The sequence below is a fragment of the Hesperophylax consimilis genome, chromosome 20 (genome assembly GCF_061612785.1).
Source record: "Hesperophylax consimilis isolate HC1 chromosome 20, BYU_Hcon_1.0, whole genome shotgun sequence".
In the NCBI taxonomy this organism is placed as follows: Eukaryota; Metazoa; Arthropoda; class Insecta; order Trichoptera; family Limnephilidae; genus Hesperophylax; species Hesperophylax consimilis.
Window position 1 is genome coordinate 908384 of NC_142855.1, and position 25019 is coordinate 933402.

General features: G+C 35.8%; 1 protein-coding gene across 1 annotated transcript; it reads right to left on the reverse strand.

Annotated features, from left to right (window-relative positions):
* Positions 1–3645: 3645 nt before the first annotated feature.
* LOC149413875 (uncharacterized) lies at positions 3646–6565 on the reverse strand. The gene is made up of 6 exons (XM_089643855.1): positions 6479–6565; positions 5782–5898; positions 5538–5699; positions 5108–5320; positions 4511–4579; positions 3646–3800 (listed from the first exon to the last, which is right to left on the reverse strand). The coding sequence occupies exons 1-5, from the start codon at positions 6547–6549 to the stop codon at positions 4555–4557; spliced, it is 588 nt and encodes a 195-aa protein (XP_089499981.1). The 5' UTR covers positions 6550–6565; the 3' UTR covers positions 3646–3800; positions 4511–4554.
* Positions 6566–25019: the final 18454 nt, after the last annotated feature.

Consider the following 25019-nt stretch of genomic DNA (forward strand, 5'->3'; position numbering starts at 1 on the left):
ATATTTCTTATATTGATTGTTCCATTTTAGATGGCCAATTATTAAGCCGAGATATTTGATAATGTCTACACTTTCCAAAGGTTGACAATTACACTCCTGCATAAAACCATGTTTTTTTCAGGAACGGTCCAAAGATGGCTGATTTACAGAGGAAATGCTAAAAGTTATATGTTTTGATTTGGTCATGTTTAAGGTTAGCAGGTGTTGATCAACCTAAGTTTTATCCCACGCATCACCAGCAAATACCAAAACAGTGTCATCTGCAGAGACAACTGAAGTACCCGAAAACGGCGGCTTTCAAATAATAGTAATATATATCATTATTTAAGAAAGTTTGCACATTACAACTATAAAAACATATTATGATGTATATTGTACATTGATTTGTAACTTTTTTCTAAGTTTATAAAATTTACAGAAAAATAATATGATGAAGGTAAAAAGTAAATAAAAGTACAGTTAGTTGAGGATTCTCAAATACCGCGACACTAGGATCGCCTGTGTTGAGGATACCCATACTTGTATTAGGATGTATACGCTCCATAGAGTGGTGACTTCAATAACTGCGAATTTGGGTGAATGCACCGGTAAAGGCCCTATTCTTATTTTTGATCCAAGTTTTTACATTATCTTTTTTTTTTGTGAATCACATTGTTTTATAATGTCTATAAGAATGTTGTAGAGTCTTGTCGCAAAGTATTTAAAGTTTCTTTGACCAAACGTTGTATGCGCTATGGGTGTTTGTAGTAAGTTTTTGTTGTTGCTTCGAGTACATCGTGTATTTGAACTTTTTTGGTAGTAATTATTTATATTTGAGTACAGATAAATTAGGATGAAACTATGAAGAATAAGACAGAAAGTACGCGAGCAAATTTTAACCGAGGAAAGAGTAACAGAAATTTCTTCACTATATTTCGATGGAAGGAAAGACAAGACGGCTAAAACTGTTTTAAAAAGATCGAAGGGGCTTAGAGTGATTGTACAAGAGAAACATATTTCGATTGTAAAAGAACCAGGTACTGTTTATGTTGGGTAAGGGGTTCCAACATCGGGCAAAAATATTGAAAGAGCTATCCACAGCTTTTTAACGAATGAAAAGATATCACTAGATGGTTTAATGGCTGTTGGCTGTGATGGAACAAACACAAATACAGGGAAAGTGGGAGGCGTGATTAGTCGTTTGGAAAACAGACTATCTCGACCAATGCAATGGATAATGAATGGATCTTATTGAAAATGGAGAAGATACAGTGTTGGGGTTTATGAGACTGCCTTGCCACACGCAGGCTGTGGAAAGATCTGTAAAAGTTCTGACAGAAGCAGCTCTAACCACTCGAACGATCGCGCGTCAAAAAACTTTTTTCTCCGATTGCTCGCGGTTTTTTGGCGACGATTTTGAATATTTTCCGCCAACATTAAAAAAATCAAACCTCCGAATTTTAATACGGAGACATAAAACTGATTGTAGTGCTATACAGCCAATGAATTCACCTATATTTTAATAATTATTCTATATTTTTAGAATTGATAGATAAATTATTAAAAAATCTTAAACTTTATAAATGCGCGAAATTTGCGTTTTTGTGATTTGAAATTGCCGCCAGTGGCAGTTTTAAAAATCTTTATAGAATATTTTCTACGTTTTTATGTTCTCTATGGCCTGTTTGATAATCACAGATGCAAGAATGTAATAGAAAAATATTTTTTTGCATGTTAAGATCTCTTCAAAAGTTTGGTCAGAAAATAATTTTGTAAAATTTGAGTGCGTGACGCGTCAAAATTGAAATCACTGTATTATGCTATGTAATAAATTTACCACAAAAACTGGTATAACGTTAGGAAGATACATTAACTGTCTACAAGTATTAATAAGCATAGTCGCCGTGTTGGCTTTATTTTATTCATTTGATGAATTATACAGAGAGCCTATTTCACGATGTCAAAATCATGGTGCTACTTTTTAAATAATTGTAAATTAGAACTGGAGATTTGTAACCATGTTTTTATATTACGTGCAAAACGAGGAAATAAGGCTTAAAGTGAGATATATATCATAGATATAAACATTGCCAATATTTCAGGGGGATACTTTGAAAGTTGATGAAATTCACCAATATTTGACGAAAAATCACTTCTGACAGCTACCTTAAGGTCAATCTACATAGGTTAAATCGGAATATGTAAAATGATGATAAATTTGTATATATATATCAAACCTTTGTATGACCGTAGAATGGCAAATAAAATCATAGTGATAATTTTATATCTAAACGCAAAGGTATCGAAAAAAATGGGGGATGGAAAATAATTGATGGAACCAATAATTGATTTATTTATTAAGCCCTTATATCCTTTTAAATCAATATTACAGTTGTATGGTTACAATGAAAGAGCAGTATATTGATTTAAACATTGTTTACACACTTTGTCATAATAAAAATGTATTCAGTTTATTGGTTTATTCATAATTTAAGAAAATCAATACATAATAATATCATTGTGCCTCGCTATAGAGTGAGATTCTGAGTATCGCTCTGGTGAGGGACCACCATTCAGAATTGAACATTGCTTGAATTGGCTAAGTTATGTTTAGTGACTAGATCTGGAAAAGCCTCTTTACAGAAAAATTGACAAAATATAATTAAGACATAAAAATAAAACGAGTTATTTAATGTGTACAATAAACAGGGAAAAATTAGAATACCTGTGCATTTGTTCATGCATATTTCAATGATCAGAATTGAAATATACATATTAAATGTCCACCGAACCTTATCATATAGAACCTTTGAGGACAACATAACATGAGACGTGAGTATGCGGAAAGAAATGATTAAGTCCAACCATCCAGGCCATCATAATTGATGTTCAAACAAATTTAATTAAATTTATAAATTTTAATTTCATAACTAAAAAACCAAAAAAGAAAAAAATTAAATAAAAAAAAACCCTCAGCAAATCTATATTGTAGTGTGATATGGCTTCATGCAATCATAGCATAATGCCACATCACACTTTGTAAGGGTCCTTTTGAAAATGTTATTTATGCTGCACCACGCACATTTCACCTTTTTCCCGCTACGGACCACGAAGTGGTTGCCTTTCAGGATAGGTCGCAGAGTCTTTCCTTCAGCTATTAGGCCAATGGTCCGCACAGTCGTGTCAATTTGACTACGACAGAACAGCAGAAGGAGTTCATCCGCAACCTCACTCCTGAAGTTTCGGTACAAAATGCGTTTATTTTCCTTGCGGAGCTTTGAGCGGTACAATATATACGCATTCTGCACCGAAACGCTTAGTAGTCTCCTGAAAAGCTTCTTGTACCAGACCAGGTTTCGCTGTCGTTCAATGGGGAAGCCTGACAAAAGCTGATCTTTTCGGTCAACCCCCCCCATTACCTTGTTATAGTCTAGTACGAGTTGAGGTTTGTAAGTCTGATTGATCTGCATACCTGTTGGTCTCTCTCGCGATCAGTTCAACGAAATCTGCATCAAAGATTTTAAGAAAGGTTTGCCCATTTCGTCGCTATTAAAAGTTGGTCTTGGCGTGCCTGTGAAAGTCTCCCTTATCCCGTAAGATATCATTAGACCAATCGAAAGAGTAACCTTCAGGCGGCAGAATCGAACACATTGCCTCACTATCTACCTGGTCTTGTCTACTAAAGTCTATGGGAGTTAGGTGAAACGTTGATAATATTATGATAAGGTATTGGTGGCATGCAGAAGGTATCCTCATCGCTCTCTTCGTGGTCGACGTCGCTCGCTTCGTCATATCGTCGCTCGATCTGTCCATATCCATTTCTGAAACAACAGAAAACCCAAATTAATTTAATGTGTCTATATTACGATAACCCACTGCCTCTGGTACGGCTTTTGACTCGCAATACGATGGTCGCGGGATCAAATCAAATAAATTATATTTGAATAATTAGTGTTATTTTCACACAAAATTCATTAAAAATAATATATGTTATATTTGCGGCACGTTCCAGAGTGGAAGATACCCATAGTATCGCCCTGGTGTAAGACCCCATTCAGAATTGAAACGTTGCTTGAAATGGCTTTAGCCGTGTTTGGTGACCAGTTCTGAATAGCCAGGAACTTTTCCACCTCCCTCTTCCACACCTCCTTCCCCTACCCGCTACCTTCAGCCTCACAACATACCCCGATTGGGGATGCCATAGTCTCACTGGCTCCATACGGTTGGGAGCAATTGATAGTCATGTGCGGTAAGCACATAAAAAAATATATATCTAATGATTTTTCACGGGTCTGCGTTAGTATTTAAATTGTGGTTGATGAAAAAGGCTCTTGTGAGGTATTCATATAAAAAAATAAATAAAAAGTTAATCAAATACTTGAGGCGGGCAATGTCAGGAGTCAGAATAGCACAGTCAGGTAGGTATGGAATGAAGAAAAGAGTGTGTGTGCCAAGATCGAGTTGCATGGTGGTTCATCCTCTCTGCCTACCGAAATGGCGTGAAGGTAAGTTAGTTAGTTTTATAACTCACGGTTTCCAAGTACAGACTCTTCTAGTACAGCTGCCTCGTCCACGTTACTGTTTCTGCCCATGTCTGACTCTGAAATAAAAGAAAACACAAATTTACAGTAGAATTTGGATATAATGACTTTGCATTTAACGGTCTACTGTTTTAAGTGACGATAATGTAAACTCTAGTAAGGTTTCATAGCTTTTAGTAGGAAAACGTATCCGTTTAAAGTGACCAACTACCAATACAGCCTCGCTTTTGACTAGGAAGCTCGACACAATGAGTCCCGTGAAGCGAAAGTGTTTTTTCAATTTAAGAAAAAAATGCTGTATTACACCGTTTAGAAGCCGGTGAATCAAATGTAATCCTCGCAAAGAAGTTCGGCATGTCTTATTTCTCACTCTGCAATACCCGTTACAGAAAAAAAAGATGTGTAATGATGCATCCACGTCATAACAACAATACATTTTGTATGTTTGTTATGTGGAATTTTTAAGTACTATGCCTATTTCCTGCCAATATACCAACAGTGAAACTGTGCTAGGGATATCAATATAAAATATAGATAATTGATTTTATATTGAGCCCCTGGTTTGACATTTAAAAAAATAAACTCACCGTTCCCAAACGCCGACAATTTTTCGTAGAATGGCACGTCCACCCACAGCTCGCTGTGATAGCCGGCACGATAGATGCTGCACGGATAGGCATAATTGGTGCATTGGGAGCCGTTGATTGGGTGTGGACATCCACGGTGGTGGTACGGGTCGTGGCAACGGTGAAGGCGTCCCTTGTGAAAAGGGACACGTTGTTCTCTCCGGAGATGGAATTCTGAAAACATTTACATAAATCATATAAATTGTTCTCATTCACGTGTGAAACAGTAAGTACAGTATGTAAATAAACAGTAAAATTAGAACTCTGTAAAATATGCACTGAATGTGCCAAATGCACAGAGCGCTGATCTTACCAACTCTCACTGTAAGAGTGGAACGCTGTCAGGAAAAAACAATAATATTGTATCAAGCATCTAAATACGATTGCTTACTTTTGTTTAGTTTTTCTTGGAGGTGCGGTAGGGAGCAAAATGCGCGCCGCCTGCTTCTTGAATTTTCGGCTTTCCAGCTCTAGCCGGAAGGAAGCAGGCAGGGCCCTAACAGCCTTTAGGGCCTTGACGCGATCCTCTCGCACCAGTAGCAAAGCAGGGTCGCTGTTTAAATAAATACAAATATATGATGAGTTCAACGGCCACAGCAAAGTACTTTCATAAAAAAACATTAAAAAATACTAACACTCCAGACGAGGCTGCAATTGCAGCTCTGCGTTGACGTCCACGTGCAGGTAGTCCGGCACCAGCTCGTACTCCACCTCTCCTTCTTCCTCTGCCACCTCTTGCAGTCAGCACCACTCTATATATTTTAAATTGAAAACACTTAATGTAAGTAATGTAAAATGTAAAATGTTTAAATTTTGTTAAATATTGCACTAATATAAAATTTGAAAATGATTATTGGGTCGTGGAGTGATCCCTTTCCCTGGACGACAGCTGTTTCTGCACAAATTTGGTAAAAGTAAACAAATTAATTAATTATACAACTAAATTACTAAATTTTTATTGTGTGACGAAGGCTTTACACCATTTTACATGTGAAAAAGAGTCAACTTTTTGACATATGACTTAAAATAATTGGTTAGCAAATATCTGTATTAATAATGAACCAATTCAAATAAAACTTATATATATCTCTTTGTTTTGAATCACTGTGATGGAATATCTATATTTCAAATGCGCGAGTGCAGTATTTAAGACATTATTGTAAATCAAAAACAGATGACGTCTTCAGTTGACGTAATCTTACACAAAAACTTCAACCAAAACAATATAATACAAACAAACGAATTAAAAACGCATTTCAAAGATAGATAAGTCAATCATGATTACACAGATATATAATTATGCGTTAAAAACCCAATAAATTAATTACTTACGGCATTTTAGGAAGAGTCCAAAATTTCGTGAATGTTGAAAATTTATAATTATGTTTTTGACAGGACGCCATAAAAAAACCGCGAAAACTCGTTAAATAACACTTCAAAGACAACGGATAAGTTCATAGACAAAGAGAATATATTATCTGCTATTCGATAAAACAAGTAGCTGGCCATATAAACGTTTTAAATAATTACAATAAATATTTTACGAATGGTAGAAAAATCGGTCCATTTTTGGACCGATATCAATCGCAGAAAAATAAAAGTGGTCGATTTTTCGACCGAAATCGTTCCAGTGGCTAAGTGTATTAGACGAGAGGGATTCATAAAATCTAAATAAGCATCTCGAAAACACATGCCAAAGTTTGAACCGAAAAGGGATTTTGCTATAAAAATGATGTTATTCATACCAACATAACTTCCTGAACCTGTGTTTACTTTTGAAATAAATGATTTTATTAATTAAAATCTACTTTTATTTTATGATTTAATGCATAATGTATTATATTTATTTGTTTATGGAGTGTTTAATACAAAACGTCTATAAAACCTTAAAAAATAAAATTTTAAATCTATGGCGGGAACTCAAGCTGGCGAGCTAGAACTTTCAAGTTGAGAAGTGTTATTAACAATTAGGTACATTAAGCATTTTTTTACCTGGTATTCCAATTCAAATTTCGAAAAAAAAAATTCATATAAAAGTGTTCCACCCTAATGTCCGTTTCAGCTTTTTTACAAGCAGCTAGCCAGGTGTTAGCTTCAAACAGTAAGACGGTGTCATTGGCAAAACTAACGATTTTCTCCTGAATATTAATGTTGCAGAATTCGTTTATAAAACAGGAACAGAGACGGACCCAATATGCTACCTTGTGGTATACCGTAGTTAGATGAACAAGTGTTGCTAAGTGTGTTATTTCACCTTGTTTCACCCCTTCCTCGCACTCTATGAATGCTGGCGTCCCACAGGGATCGGTTCTGTCTCCGACTTTGTTTTTGTTGCACATCAATGACCTTTTGACATGTGCACCGATTCATTGTTACGCGGATGACAGTACAGTTCATGATAGCTTTTTGTTTGACAAGCCCCCAAAGGGCACACAAACTCCAACGGCTCGGAGGGCTTTGAAGCAGAGAATGGACGGTTATCTCGAGAGTATTTCCTCCTGGGGTAAAAATAATCTCGTCGAATTTAATGTTTCAAAGACCCAATCCTGTCTGATTACGTCTAAAAGGGATCTAAATGATAATCTAGTCTCCTTCAACGGAAGCAATCTTCCGAACAGGCCTTCCATTGATATGCTTGGTGTAACTATAAGTGACCAGCTTAGGTATGGGAGCTCCATCGAAGCCAGAGTAAAGCTGGCCTCTCAGAAGCTGGGCGTACTGTACAGGGCCCGCAGATACTTTAATAGTACACAACTGCTCACCCTGTACAAATCGCAAGTGTGCCCTACTGTCGAATTTGGCAGCCATCTCTGGTCCGGAGCCCCTAAATACCTGAAAAAACCCTTGACTCTGTGCAAAAACGGGCGGTCCGTTTGATAGATTCCCCAATCTTAACAAACGGACTGCAATCTTTAGAGCACAGGCGTCAGGTAGGTATGCTGTCCTTGTGTATCGGTATTACAATGAAAGATGCTCTGAGGAACTAGCGTCATTGATCCCTTCGGCACCGGTGCGTAGTCGGGATACACGCCAAACGCGTGCCCAACATTTGTACACGGTTGACACTTGTCACATGAGAACGGGTCGCTTCTACGATTCGTTCTTAAGTTCAACAGCTCGGCTGTGGAACGAACTGCCGGCCTCTGTGTTTCCTCCCTCCTACAACATGGGACTCTTCAAGACCCATGTTCACTCCTTCCTATCCACAAAAAGACCCTCCACACAGCATCCCCAAAGATGACATAGGCCTTGAGGGAAATTATTTTCTTCAGGGCCTCTTGTGTGGAGTTAATATAAAAAATAAAAAAAATTATAAAATTAATGAGAAATCCAAGAAATTGGTCAGAATTATCAGGGTATCTCCTGGGGACATTGTTAATATTGAAGTAGTTAATTGTTGTAACTTTGGTAGATTTAGAACTGGTTATTACATTACAAAGAGAGATTAAATAACTTCTCAAATGGGCACATGATGTAGGACTACTTGTTAATGTTAAAAAAAACAATTATGGCTATGAATAAATAACTTTTGAAATAAAAATAACTTTATCAACTTTTTTTGCTTTGTGAAAAAGTTTTTTGCTTTGTGATGGCATAATTTATTTTATTAAGGGCGCGCAGGAGCGCCGAGAAATTTTAACGATAGGTATTTGTAAAAATTATTTCTATTTCGTTCATCTCAGCGGGGACAGCAAAAGCGCTATCGGTGTATTGGTGAACCCCAATGCGTGTGTGTGCGTGGCTGCAGGTGTTGGAAGCACGAATTGTCGCGCCGCGCCCGATAGCGACTTCGCGTCATATTATTGCGATCAGTTCTTATTATTTCATTTACTGTTATTCATTTATTCCAAAAATTAAGTAGGTGCCTAGGTACATATTCGTAATAAAATAGCGAGGTCTACATTATTTAATATTGTATTGTACTTAACTTTATTATTATTATTACTTACTACAAATATGTACGTAGATACATTTATTTCGCTTCCGTGGTTGAGGGGTAAGGCTTTCGACTTCGAGTCCGGAGGTCTCGGATTCAAATCACGGCGTGCGCAAGTAAATTGATTTTAATTAATTTATGTTGTTTCACAATATTAAAAATAATATTCATTAAAAAGAATATTAATTAAATATAATATAAAATAATTGTCTGGAGAAATAATGATACACGCGGCGACTTAGTTACGGCCAAATCAGCTATCAGCTCACAGGGTTTTGTAATACTAGTCCAATTAAGTCGCCAATTGGGGAATCCACAGTCTCACTGGTTCCAGACGGGAGCAGTTCGGACTCTTGTGCGGTATTCACATAAAAAAAGTCACGTCGCAACTCGCAACTAGAGCGCCTGCTGTTCGCTCATCACCTCAGTCACATCGCGACTTGTGCGTAGTTATATACATGTGACTGCCTGCTCCGAGCTCATCTTCTGCACACGCACAAGTAAATGAGACTTGTGGGTGCGTGTATATAGGTTGCTGCACACATAAAAAAAGGAAAGAGCAAGAAAACAACACAGTACAAAGTAATAAAATAATTAATAATAAATTTGAAAATGGACATAAAAAATACCGCAAATCATGTGTTTGGTGATGATAAAAATTGTGCATCGTACTATTGCAAGCCGGAGAAGTATACTGATGATCCAAATTTAGTAAGCGATCTTCGAGATTGTGGAATATGGACTGATATCCAACAATTCTTATTGTCTCTAATAGCAAATGCAGAAAGTCTTATTATTGACGTGACAAATAACACTGTGGAGCAATTCAACAACGTTATCGCCAAATTTATAGGTGGAAAAAGGGTAAATTTTACTACAAGAGGATCTTACCAAGCAAGATGTTTTGGAGCAGTAGCTTCGTGGAATAGTGAATTGGCAACCCATTCAAGAATACAAAAGAAAATCCAAGGCCACAGTCCCGGCAAATACACGAAGCACTTTATAGAGAGAAAACGACGTTCGAAGGAGAATACACAAATGTGTCGAAAAAAAAAACTAAAGTATAATGAAAATACGACAGAAAAAAGAAAAAAAGTTACAGGGCCCGATGAAAATTATGGTCAATTGGAATTAGAACCAGATATGCCACCTGAAATATTTGAAACGAAAAAAGAGGAATTTCTCAAAGAATTATCTTCAACGAATAAGGAAGAGCTCGAAAGGAATACGATAGGCCAAAGCAATAACAATCTGTGGGCAATTGAAAGACGTAAGCGGATAACGGCGTCTAACTTTGGAAAAATATATAAGCTTCGGCAAAAAACTTCAGTTACGGGAGTATTAAACTCTTTACTGTACTCACAATTCAAAGGAACTATGGCCACAAATTATGGAAAAGAAAATGAAAGCCTAGCAATAGAGCAATTTTCAAAAAAACAAGTTTGCAGGTATCCGCTATGGGCTATTTATCGATAAAACCAAAAACTTTTTAGCGGCAAGTCCGGATGGCCTTATCGGTGAGGATTCTATAATTGAAATTAAATGCCCTTATAGTATAGCAAATATGTCACCAGAAGAGGAAATTGCACAAAAGATAATTGATTACTGTAAATTGGAAGACCATTCTTTAACATTAAAACGGAATCATAATTACTTCTACCAAGTACAAGGCCAGTTACATATTACTCGTCGTAATTATTGTTATTTTGTTGTGTGGAGTCCAAAAGGTTTGCTGTATGAAAAAATTGAGAGGGACGATGAAATCTGGCAAAAAATCGTTCCACTGTTAGAAAATTTCTACCACCAATGCCTTTTACCAGAAATAATTGACGGTCGCATACCAAGAAATTTACCGGCGAGGGAAAGGTCTGGACCATAAATTGTTTTAATTTCATTGTGTAGATGTTAAACAGTAATTTTTTTTACAATAAAGCGTTTAAAAACAAAAAATATTAGATCATTGAAGAAGATTGAAAATGTCAAGTGATGTAGGAGGTATTCCCAAAAGTGCATTTTTCTGTAATAATATAACGTATTAAAAAAGTTAAATAAAAACTAAACTAGTTATGTGTATGTACCTAATATGTAGCACAATAAACAATATGGTGCCTCTTATACATAGATTTCAATATTCATTTGTATAATATGATATTATAATTACGTAATCGATTCAACAACATGTGGTAGATGCATGTACCACTGAACATACGCTGTACCAGCATTCCATCAAACGATCAGTGGTGTATGTACTTACCATCACACATTTTCTTGTAAAATATAATTTTTTTTTTTTTAAATCTAGAACAATATATTTAGTCAAATATAAAAGTTTTTTTTTGGTTCGGTAGTTGTATCTTAAAAAAAGTGTCCTATAAAGGGATAATATTATGTTGAGTACAACCTTCAAAAGTTATCAAAAAATATTTTAATTAATTTTTGTGTTCCATATCCAACTCGGCAATACGGAACGGAATCATCTCGGGGTCTGTCTGTAACAGGTGTTTTTTTTTCAATTTTTTTCCATTAATTTATTTGACGTAAACAAATTAAATTTGTCACAATAACTTTAGTAAATAAGCTCGGTAAGTATTGGCACACTCAAGATAAGTCACCAAACAGAAAAATAATTTTAAAAAAACATCGATAACTCGGGACATGACAACACTAGTGGACTAGTGTATCGATATAATTATTGAGAATGTCACATCACTTCGTTGACTGTATACGTATTCAACAAAACCCTCTCCGCCCCCCCCTCACCCCCGAATACTGAGAGAAAGGGACACATGCACCTCAGCCTGATAATACCTAAATAAAATTGTCAAAATCGAGGTTTTGTAGTCCTCATTTTTCTACTCCAAAACTGAACCGATTTCCAAGATTTTTTTTACCAAATGTATTGGAAGAAAACATTCTATGTCTGTACGTTTTGCTTTTTTTAAAAATACATCGTCTTATTTGTATACTGAACGTTTGTTGATGGCGTTAAAAAAAGGCAATTTTAACAATTTTTGAAGGGTTATAACTCCTATAAAAAGTAACTTATCAAAAAAATCAAAACGTACCGACACGCTTGCGGTCAATATTCATATTATGTAAAAAAAATATTTTCTCTAGTGTCAAAATCCAGAGAGGGAAATGAGGAATACGTTTGTATGGAAAAAACACCACCCGGTTTCCTCTTAAAAGTTCAAAAAACTTTGTTTACATCACATAATTTTTATAAAAAACAATCTACATGTTTCGTGGGCAATGTCCTCTTCTACAGGAGCACACTACTAATATTGTAATAATAAAAAAATTGTTTAAGAAATATGAAGGACCCCAGATGTCAACTTCAAGAGTGATCCTTCAAGAAGGATAAAACGTTTACTCTTGAGCACCTTCAGTACTGCGTTTTGTTGTTTGCAGCCATTGAAATAATGCTTTATTGCATCAACATTGTGTTTTCAGTGCATTGTAATTAATTGAACTTTATTATATCCCGAATAAGGTAAGGTTGCAACATGTGATTTGTGAGTATAAGTTAAAAGATTGCTGTAGTACTTTTGTAGGTACAGCAAGAGAGGACGTTATAAACAAGTATATTATGTCCTGTCTGTGCAATATTTCAAAACGGACAAGGATTCCGAACATCAGTATTTAACAACCTACATTTCAAAAGTAATGTGCAACGCAACTTACTGGCTGTCCGAGCACTCTCCGCATTCTGGAAACATTCCTTCTTTACATCTGGGAGGTCGAAATCCATATCCGTATAAGGCATTTCACCTCCATTGTCTTCCCGGGGCACTGGTTCCGTCTTGATGGATACATTTTCTGGATTAAGTTGATCCATGGCTCTGTTGTGCACAAAACATATGTCTGAAACTTCCCAAAACTGAACGTTGTTTTAACGGAACTCCAATTTGTATGAGATATGAATATTATCTTTAGATTTTATATTTTCCCAAGCAATGCAATCTACTCTAAAAATATTTTCAAATAAGTGATATACTAGTGACATTGAAGATAAGACGATTGAAATCGGTTGAGAGAATCGTCGTCAATCGTCGGAATACAATAATCTAACGCTATCTTCCACTATATTTCTATATAAAACGGTATGGCCGTATTTTGGATCATGAATCTGCTATTAACAAAATGTAATGGATTTTTTTAGAATTAGTGACAATTTCAATCATTGCCTTCGTAAGGCTGCCTTTACACTTTTAAGTTTTTTCCTGAAAGTTGCTCACAAATTTACCAATGTAAACGACACTTTTACCGTAATTTATACCAAGTTAGGGAAGTTTTTTTTACGTAAGTTTTTGACAGGCCTAATCGCTCACGCGGGAATTTACGGCTCCCTCACAGCTTATCAAAACAGATTGATAAGTTGAGACGCTTACAGTAAGTTTTGACGTCACTGTCGGGATGGTAAAACAGAAATCTGCAACCGATTCGGTCTTTCTGGGACTTGTTTAGTTGTCGCCATGAACAGCTTTATGAAATAATACACTGCAATAATCTATGGAGACTAACATAATATTATTTATCATTAACACAATGTGATGTTTAACAAAATATAGAGGGAGACAACATGATACAAATATAAGCAACACAAAAAAATTACTAGTATAAGTAATAAAAAAAAATTACTTGTACACTTATGTTAATGTATTTTATGACCGTCTTTGTGTTGCTTATATTTGTATCATGTTGTCTCCCTCTATATTTTGTTATATATATGCACACATTATGTACTTCTTGTTTAGTATTAATTTGTACCCTGATGATGCTTAAGTAAAGCGAAACCGGTCGGTTCTTAAATTAATAAATATCGTGGTTTTAAAACAAAAAAGTATTTTATTTTATTAAATATGTCAAACCACAAAGTGATTGCTTTCTACAATAGAATTATTATTATACCGTGAACGGTGTATTAATAATTCAGTCGGTGGTTTTGCCTACTCACCATCCGGATTTATAAAGTCGGATTGTGTCGTGGGCCTGACATTGCGCGTATACACAACCTGCTTTACTGTGGGAAAGGAGGCCTTTTGAGGCATCAGCACGGGTAAGCCACCCAGTGAGGCCAACATTACTAAATTGTACTAAGAAATGTAAAATATTGTACCAAAATAAAAAGAAACAAACCAAATGCAAACGGCGGTTCGCGTGTTCACACAGGTTCAGGTTCACATGTATACGCGCGAAGACATATCGCAGTTGTGGATTTGTAGAAAATATCAGCGTTAGAACTTACCAATAACTACAATAACACAAGGGATGATACATTTAACTGCGTTAGGAAAACAGCGTAAGTAATATTATATAGAATTAGAGTTTAATAACAGGATGCAACGACAGAAGCATGCGTCAGCGATAATGTTTAGGTTATACTGACAATACATAGACAAAATTAAAGTCATAGACTATAAACTATCACAAATTTGTAATAAACATTTACTTTGTGGCTCGTCATAATTAACAATAAAAGATATAAATTTGTTTTAGACCACTTTAATTTTAATTGTACTCTACCGGTTCGGAAGCACCCTTCCTTCGTCAGGAGAATATTAAAACAGTTTTAATAATCTCCTGACGAAGGAAGGGTGCTTATGAAACCGGTAGAGTAGAGTGAAAATTAAAGTGGTCTAAAACAAATTTATATCTTTTATTGTATTAACTATCATTTATATATTCATTCGAGTTTTATTTTTATTTTGTAGCGCTTATGCATACAATATGCAAGGTTTGGTAACACGAGGTTATTTTGACGATGCTACTTTGCCCACATGTTTTACATGTTCTATTGTTAAACTGTTTCCGAACTAACTCTCTGGGAGAGCGACCCTCTCTCTTAATATAGTGGATGACAAATGGGCTATTCATCGAAACCTACAAAGATTTAATAAGGTTTTAGCTCAACACTGATCAAGAATATATACGGAATGTTTATTTAATTATTGATCTACCCAACACAACCAAGTTAGCGAGGATACACGAGAGTTCATGGGCTTATTTAAAATTATTTACGGTTCTGGTTATACATACAAAGCAAGCAAATAGTTAGTTTATTAAATCTGAAACTTTCGCGGTAGAAGTGTATTACAATAGTTTAATACTTGGTTTTGACGTCGTTTGTGTTAATTTTTTTCAACGGTAATAATGAAAAATGTTGGAAATGCATGGAACCTCGAGAAAAACGTTTTTCAATTTGATAATCATTGATGATGATCATCATCTTCGTTGGGATCAGCACTTAGCCAGCCTAACTCCCCGAATTCGCAAGCTCTGTTATGTTTTTCGAACATTAAGAAATATCCTTACTCCTACAATAATGAAAACAGTCTACTATGCTCTCTGCCAATCCCAATTAGCATATGGCATCATAATTTGGGGCGGTTGTGCACATTATCTTATTGATCCATTACAAAAAGCCCAAAAAACGATAATACGTACTATCAACAAGCGACCGACAAGATACTCCTCCACTCGACTCTTCACTGAATACAATGTCTTAAACATACAGCAACTCCACATAAAATTTACTCTAATGCATTTTTTGTACAAATATAAGAAAAAAACCCTCGTACACCACAATTACACCACCAGAACAATAACCAACCGACACTACAACGTCCCTACACTACATACCACGTCAGCTCGAAGACATTTCATGTACCTAGCTCCCAAAATATTTAACCTTCTCCCTGAAAACTTAAAAACCGAAACCCAACCCCATAAATTTAAAAAACTAATATCAAAATGGATAAGTTCACTTGGAGACCACAATATATAAAAATTGGTACATAAATTAAATTATATTATAATTTTATCAACTAATTATCAATTATTATTAATATTTAATACCATTTTTATTACTATAAATACATTTAGAAACCATGATTTTAATATTTGTAATGCAATTAAATTTGTATAATTTAAAAACTTTTAATTTAATTTAATTTGTATATTTTTATTACTTACTTATTATTTAATTGTATAATCTAATTGTATAATCTAATTAACTTATATTTCAATCTAAATTGCATAACTTTATAACTTATAATTAACTTATTTTATAAATCCAATCTGTAAATATCACCCGCCATAACACAGGGACATCCCTAGCATGGCGGTTGAATTATCAAAAATATGTATAAATGTTCAACAAGTTCTTATAATAAATAAATAAATAAGCAAATCCGATAATTTCTTCAGTTTTTAAAACAGAATTTTTTAGAATTACAAATAATGTAATTTGTGTAGTGATGGAGACGTTTTATCATTTGAAATATGTTATCACACCGAATAAAGTGTCTACCGGAATAGGCACTCAAGAAAACACGAATCTTTTCGTCTTTTTGTCTATGATCAATCTGACATTTCACTTCCTGCTCTCCCAAGATTCTGTTGGATTGGAGTATTTTAAAGGAGTCATGCTATTTTGTTTATATCTGCCTCAGAGGAAATTCGAATAACATGGGAACCGTCCTTTTTTGTCATGAATATATAATAGTTTTTGGTCCACAGGTATTTATAATTTTTGTCAGTTTTAAGTTCCCTGGCTTTCTTCATAAGTAACATGGTAGAAGGCGTAAGGTGATCATTGATGAATATACGTCTTGCTGCTCTTGCAAGGCCGATATTTGGTGAAGTCATGGTCCGGTGCCGACGAGCAGCTGCCAAGAAAGCGTCCTTGCAATCTCGCCAAAGAAGACGAATGATTATATATGATGTAGATGTGTTTGTGGATGTGATTTTAGGAGCTGCCGTTGGCCACACTCTTCAGGTCGCATTCATAGAATGAAGTCAATGTCCCCTTTTTGTAGTTGGTACCCAACTTTCTGGGATAAATTCATTATAATATCCGGAAGGTTTTCACTCCTAGACATCGGAACTCCGTAAATTTCAACATTACAGTGTCTATTGAATTGTTCTCGTTGATTCATCTTCATATTTACATTATTTATAACTTCCTTCAAATGAATAACGTCGCATTCCATAGAATCAATTTTAGCGGTTTTACTGCTCAAAGTCAACGTCTTGGTGTTGAAAGTTTCAATTGGTGAAAATAAAAATTTCACTGACTTTTTAATAGATTCTAATTGATCCATATAGTCCTTGAGTCTTGCGTCTAGCTTGCAAACGGTGTTTTTTCCATCTCCTAAAATCCATCGAGAGTTTTTAGGAGAAAATAATAATAGGCAACGTGATTGGTTTAATTTCAAATACTCAGCCAATAAGAGAACGGGTGGAGATTTAATGACCAATGAGAGATCTCCGCGGTGACGACATTATTTTCTCACTTCTATATTATTATTTTGCACAGAATGGTAGCAAGGATTTATTGGAGATTTATTTGGTTAAAGATGTTTATCAGCGCTAGTATATCAGATAAATAATTTCCCTTTGTAGATTGAGAAAGAAACTGTATTCATTAGGTACCGGAGTTTTAGATTAGTGTTAAGATTTCAGGTACTGAAATCTTAATATTGGTGCTTGTCACCCTAATGGGTGTGGCAACATTTATTTTGTGTTAGCGATTGCCGGGGCAATTTCGTATTGCCACGGATTTTTAATCCTTCTTCTCTTGTTACCATCCGTCTTGGGCGGGTCGTTTTTGGCAAAACGGCAGAGCTGCCAGGTTTTCACTTACATGTGGTTTATAAAACCGCGGAGAGAGATAGCAATATTGGGCTCACCGTACATGAGCTGCCCTACGGGTATTTTTTATTGTTTAAATAAAGACCAATATTCAAGAGCTGGAGTTATTATTCAAGAGTTACTCCAGTCACACTTACCTTTGGAATCTGGTGGTACCACGCCGGATTGCTCTGTCAGGAGAGTGAAGTTGAGATCCTGAACAATTAGGATACTTATTTTTATTGATAATTGCAAAAATTACAGAGACCAATGCTTATCAACTGTTAAACGTTAGTAGGTAGTATTGTTATGTATAAATAGTGTACAAACTTTTACCGTACAAAATCTCTGAGTTATAAATCTAGTGAGAGGTTTATTTTTTATTTATTTATTTATTTTTTTATTTATTTATATATAATTTGTACATTTATTTATAACAATTACAGGTAATAAAGCCTAAGACGTTATAATTGTACCATTTATGCAGTGTATATGCAATGCCAAAAATCTCGTAAATGCGCTATAGGACACAAAAAATAAATCTAATTTCTTATCTACCGCATTCAAAAAGCACGTAGCTCTCCCCACAGGTGAGTTCATTAATAAATTAGTGCGGCTTGCTCTACTATATAGAAGATTGTGATGACGTCCTCGAGAGTGAGACTCTGGTACAAAAAAATTTAATTGGGCCAGTATCTCATTATTAGATAAGTGACCGTTTATTAGTTGGAAAAAATATTTAAGCAAAGCAATACCTCTACGTGTCTCTAGGGAGTGGTAATTGGTCATGCCTAATATATAAATCGATGGGTAAAGCCAAGGGTAACGTCCATAGAGCCGCGAGAATAAAAACCTTAAAAATTTTTTATGGACTCTTTCAATGCGTAAAGTGTATGTTAATTCATGTGGAGCCCAGATGATCGAGTTTGATTCAAGTACACTTAGGACTAGTGTGTTATATAATAACGTCAGTGTTTTTGTGTTACGAAACGGATATGAGTTTCTAATTACGAAGCCGAGAAGCCTGTATCCTCTGCTTATTAAATCATCGATGTGTTGGTGAAAGGTTAGTTTGCTGTCGTAAATAACTCCTAGATCTTTGATTTGATTTAGGTGTTGGAGAATAATTTGTTATGAAAATAACATACGATTTTCACTCTAAGTAAGAACCTGTCAAATCTGTGATTTATCTTGTCTATTGTTTATGCTCTGGCAACTTAGAACTTTAACAGGAAGTGAGAAGAAATTCAAGATGGTGGCACTTCCCGGCCGGGCACAGGAGAGACAGGCTGTCCGGTCGGGGGGTCAATTATTATTTCTGGAGGTCTGAGGCTCTAATCGAAAGTTATTTCATGGATTTGCGATTAATACCGAAATGTTCAGTTTGTGCTTCGAGATTAGAAGTCTAGTCATATTTCCCGCGAGTGGAATTCGCCCCGGGTGGCGTGAATAATGAAAACGTTTTTACCATGCGTGGCCATGGTGGTAATCCGAGTTTATTCAAGCGATCGGTGATTATTTCTGCCGATAATCTGTTTTCGCCGTGTGCATTTTGATTCAGAGCATTATTAAGTTCCACCTTGCCTTCGTGGAAGGGCAACTTACGGATTAACCGTCTACTCAGGGCTGGACCACACTGGGCCGTAGGCCAGCCACATTCTGATGCCGTCTACTCCTCTTGGCTGGACCACACTGGGCCGTAGGCCAGCCACATTCTGATGCCGTCTACTCCTACTGGCTGGACCACACTGGGCCGTCGGCCAGCCACATCCTGATGCTGCCGTCCTCTAGCTACATGGCTGATTCATCTACTCCGCCATTCGCGGCACTCAGTGTTCGTTCCTCATAACTAAATACGTTCTTATTATTTTAGACAGGGTAGATAGATTCTACGTTCTGGTCGATGGGGGTAAGTTTTCACCTTTTTTGTATTTCTCTGTGAAATTTATCAAATATAACTTGTTACGGCCAGTCCAAAGTTTATCCAGATTACTTTCATTCTATAACCTTGCAACTTCCTTTCAAACGTCATGCATCTATTATTTATTTTCCCCGCCCCGAATTTTTTATTCATAACATGGCGCATCAACGTGGTTGGTTCGTATTTGTTCTTATTATTTGATTTTGAGTCGAAGTTGCAAGCATTTTAGTAATCATGTGTATTTGTTTTGTTTCGACGTGTCTCACATAAAACATAACCTATAAATGTTATTAGGTACATAAATGTCAGTCAACAGTGCGAACTTATTAAAGTGCCATCAGTGCAACCAACATAAATAACGATTTGTACGCATTATTATAATTTATTTTTATTTTACGGGCAATATTATTTTATTTTACGGGCAACACAATACTATGTGTCAACTTGACAGCTAAGAATGTCAAGCGTAAACAAACATCGCGATTTTGACAACAACTGTCAAAATAATAATACACTTTGAAAGTTTCGATAATTATGTTATGCAACCAATACTATACAGTGCTTATAAGTGCATTTAATTATATATTTGCCTCGCGGGAGTACAATATATTCATAGCTATCGTCATTAGCTAATTTATAATCATTTTGTATTCAATACTTGCAGTTTCATAAGTAAACTTCAAAATGTCGACAATAATAGACAACATCAATGAGAAAAGGAGATGTGTCATACTGAAACAAATTCCTCAGGGAACAATATTTATTATTCTTTTTTGTAAATTAAAGGGGCATCTAATATCGGAATGTAGGAAGAAGAGTCACAACAACTCTAAACCTAGGGTTGCTTCTTTAAAATATGGAGATTCAAAAAAAAAAAAAAAGGAAAAAACTAAATGTGAGTCGCTCTGTTCACGCGCCTTCCTTTGCGCAGAGGAAGTGCGAGTGCAGAGTTGGCTCCGCTTGGTTAGACGGGTTCTTTCGGGCTCGAGTTCTGAGGTGGAGGTACCGCCGCCGAAGAAAAACGGAAAATTTAATTTTACTCTAGTTGATACTCGAGTATAATTTCTCATTAGAATAATAAGTTAAAATTTTGTAGATTATAAAATATACATATTTTTAAGTTTGTCCTTTACGGAAAATTAATTTTACTCCAGTTGATTACTCGAGTATAATTTCTCATTAAAATAATAAGTTAAAATTTTGTAGATTATAAAATATATATACAAATGTGAGATGCTTCGAAACACAAATACATACATATTTCTGGTCACGATCAGTTCAACTTAGCTCATATTTATTTTTAAGTTTATTTTTATGTCAACTTGGATTATACGACGATATGAACCCGCATATCCTCTTGTATTCTAAGCTTAATATCATATGAACTGTGTTCATATACCTTTATATTGTATTACTTTAAGTAAAAACATATGGAATTATTCGCCCAGTATTTCAAGATGTTCCGAGTTTAAATATATTGTGCTTACATAGGTCTCATTGCCCATTTGTCTATGTAAGTATCTTTACTATTACAAAAAAAATTCTTGTTAAGTTTCTATAAACAAGTTACTACTGAACTAATATTAATAAATTTATATAATATTAAAACTTCATCATTTGAAAAATGTAAATCAATCCTAAAAATAAATTAGTGATTGATTGGTTCCTGTGAGAACCTCGGTAATTAGTTACACTAATACTACAATTTACAAATTGAACCCTCGGGGACAAAAGACGAATACTTAATTGATTGGCACCATTTTTAACGATGGTTGTAGACTATTTATAGCACCATTTATTTACGATGGTCGCTAACAATTCTATTGGCACCATTTTTAACGATGGTTGTTTACTAAATAATGTGGCATCATTTTTGCGATGATTGTAAGACTATTCATAACACCATTCATTTACAATGGTTGGTTATATCCTGTATTTCATATACCAATGGTAAAATAAACTTATATGTTGTTTTCTATTGTATAACTGTCAGAAAAACTAAACCCACGAGACCAGTTTAGGGAGTTAGATAGGAATACTCTTCTATAGAGGAACTCTTCTTTTCCAAAATGGATTTAGAATCAGTGATAAAGTGCAGATGGTACACCATCTACGAGTGTAGCCTACTTTGGCTTATTTAAAAAAGTGAATCTGAACAGTGATGCTTTGTGCATATTTAATGTTTTGATGTATATTGATGTCATGCTTTAGTGATAATATTTGTATACTAATTTTAAGTTCTATTCTGTTATAGATGCTACGTCTACGGTAGTCCCAGACGAGAGTCAGAATACATCACCCAGCGTCGTACATGCTGCGGGTGATTACGGGCCCCGTCCACGTATCTTCTTACTGCTAATTGTGTACAATTTAAGGTCTTTATTTCTAAGTTCTGATTTTGTTATATCTAATACTCTGAACTTCAATTGGATGCGCCGCAGACTCATCCATCATGTCTTACGCATGATGGGCGCGACTGATTTTGTGGCACACCCTTTTGCAAGCATACTATTACTTTTAGTACATTTCTGCTATATAACTCGTTTTTTTATGTTATTATATCATGTATGTTTTAGGAACCCATCAGACCAAGTTAGGGTATCTCTTAGCTCAGGCTTTTATTTTGTTCTCCTTGTGTTTGAGGGCAAACACGTTGGGGGCGACCGGGGTAATGTTATGAAAATAACATACGATTTTCACTCTAAGTAAGAACCTGTCAAATCTGTGATTTATCTTGTCTATTGTTTATGCTCTGGCAACTTAGAACTTTAACAGGAAGTGAGAAGAAATTCAAGATGGTGGCACTTCCCGGCCGGGCACAGGAGAGACAGGCTGTCCGGTCGGGGGGTCAATTATTATTTCTGGAGGTCTGAGGCTCTAATCGAAAGTTATTTCATGGATTTGCGATTAATACCGAAATGTTCAGTTTGTGCTTCGAGATTAGAAGTCTAGTCATATTTCCCGCGAGTGGAATTCGCCCCGGGTGGCGTGAATAATGAAAACGTTTTTACCATGCGTGGCCATGGTGGTAATCCGAGTTTATTCAAGCGATCGGTGATTATTTCTGCCGATAATCTGTTTTCGCCGTGTGCATTTTGATTCAGAGCATTATTAAGTTCCACCTTGCCTTCGTGGAAGGGCAACTTACGGATTAACCGTCTACTCAGGGCTGGACCACACTGGGCCGTAGGCCAGCCACATTCTGATGCCGTCTACTCCTCTTGGCTGGACCACACTGGGCCGTAGGCCAGCCACATTCTGATGCCGTCTACTCCTACTGGCTGGACCACACTGGGCCGTCGGCCAGCCACATCCTGATGCTGCCGTCCTCTAGCTACATGGCTGATTCATCTACTCCGCCATTCGCGGCACTCAGTGTTCGTTCCTCATAACTAAATACGTTCTTATTATTTTAGACAGGGTAGATAGATTCTACGTTCTGGTCGATGGGGGTAAGTTTTCACCTTTTTTGTATTTCTCTGTGAAATTTATCAAATATAACTTGTTACGGCCAGTCCAAAGTTTATCCAGATTACTTTCATTCTATAACCTTGCAACTTCCTTTCAAACATCATGTAGATGGGATATATTTTTCCCCGCCCTGAATGGAGAATTATGCTCTACCGTCGGTAGGTCGGTTTGGCGAGCTCTTTTCCAGTTCAACCACTGGAAGGGACTCTGGCGCGTTGGCCTTCAAAGACCAACAAAGTCAAACTTGGCCACCCACTATTCTATCATATTAACAGTCAATTATGTACTTAGAAAAACCACACACAATAACAGCCTATTAACACATCTATGGGCTAAGTAAGTATCGTAACATTGTGTCAAATACTTATTCATAACAAATTTCATTGATTGTATATTCAAATACATGCGGTTTCTTTGATCTTGTATACGAGACGATATTGCACTTGGGTGTACTGAAGTTCAAGCCATTTATTTTGGCCCAGTTTGAGACGCAGTCAATGTCACGTTGAAGGAGAATACAGTCAAGATGGTTTTTTATTGAACGATATAGTTTCAAGTCATCTGCAAATAGTAAATACAGCGAATGTGTGATGACTGAACCAATATCGTTGATAAAAATCAGAAACAGAAGTGGTCCAAGGATAGACCCCTGAGGAACTCCAGAAAAAACTGTGAATTCCAAAGAACTGGAACCCTTATAATAAACAAACTGTCTACGATTTCGAAAATATGAAGCAAAAAAACAGAGTAGTCTTTTGGAAAAACCAAATGAAGCTAGCTTATTTAGAAGAATGTAGATGTCAACCTTGTCGAATGCTTTTTCCAGGTCGAAATAAGCAACATCCACCTGTCCCCGATTGTCGAGAGTTTGTGATAAGAAATCTGAGATGCATAAGAGGTTTGATGTTACTGACATCTGGGGTCTAAAACCATATTGACGGTCATCAAGAATTGGATTAACGTGATTAAGTATATATTTATCTAGAATTTTCTCGAATATTTTCATGATGGAACATAGAACGGCAACTGGTCGATAATTCCGGATATCGCGTTTGTCTCCCTTCTTGTAGATAAGGGTTATTTTAGTTAATCTCCAGATGTCTGGGAGAATCCCGTTTTTTAGGCAAACATTGAAGAGATGACATAATGGTGGTATTAAAAGGTCGGAACAACCCTTTAGTATAAATGTTGGAATATTGTCAGGACCGATGGAGTGAGGTTTCTTTAAATTTGAGAGTGCCTCCTTAACATCTTTTTCTGAAATACTGACCAGGTCGAATGAGGGCCCAATATGTACAGTGTGAAGGGTAGAGTCAATATTGAGAGTTGGTTGGACATTTTTGTAAACAGATGAAAAAAAGGTCGCAAAACTATTTGCGATTTTATCATCAGTAGTCAATTCCTCTCCGTCAAGAATCATAGACTTACATGAGTTGTTGGATTTTTTTAGATCCTTAATGTACTTCCAAAACTGTTTGGGATCAATAGATAATTTTTCTTCCATTGAAGTTAAATGATTTTTAAAAGCTTCACTGATTTCATGTTTTACGATGGAGCGATAGGCTGAAAAACTAGCATAGTCCAAGTTGTGACGTGTTTTTTTCCATCGCTTATGAAAAATATGTTTAATTTTAATATTTGAAATAATACTATTGGTGTACCACTTAGGATATACTCTGTGTGCCGTAGTGCGAGGTGTGGAAATGGGTATACACTTATCGAATATATTGTAAATTGAATTGTAAAAATTTGTACATAATGCATTTATATCTGTTGAACTTTGGCAGACCGGTTGCCATGAGCATTCAGAAAGCAATTCATATAATAAGTGGAAATTTCCTTTGCTGAATCTCCATGCGTTTATGGTTCTAGCTCCATGATAGGAGGGAACTTCTATTGGACTTGGGTTT

Bases quoted from the DNA above. Each gene is read 5' to 3' on its own strand.
- LOC149413875 (XM_089643855.1), bottom strand. From the start codon at position 6,549: ATGGCGTCCTGTCAAAAACATAATTATAAATTTTCAACATTCACGAAA. The intron at 5,321-5,537 runs GTAAGCAATCGT...AAATGTTTTCAG, and splicing joins CCAAGAAAAACTAAACAAAA to AATTCCATCTCCGGAGAGAA. The intron at 4,580-5,107 runs GTGAGTTTATTT...CTTTTATTTCAG, and splicing joins ATTGTCGGCGTTTGGGAACG to AGTCAGACATGGGCAGAAAC.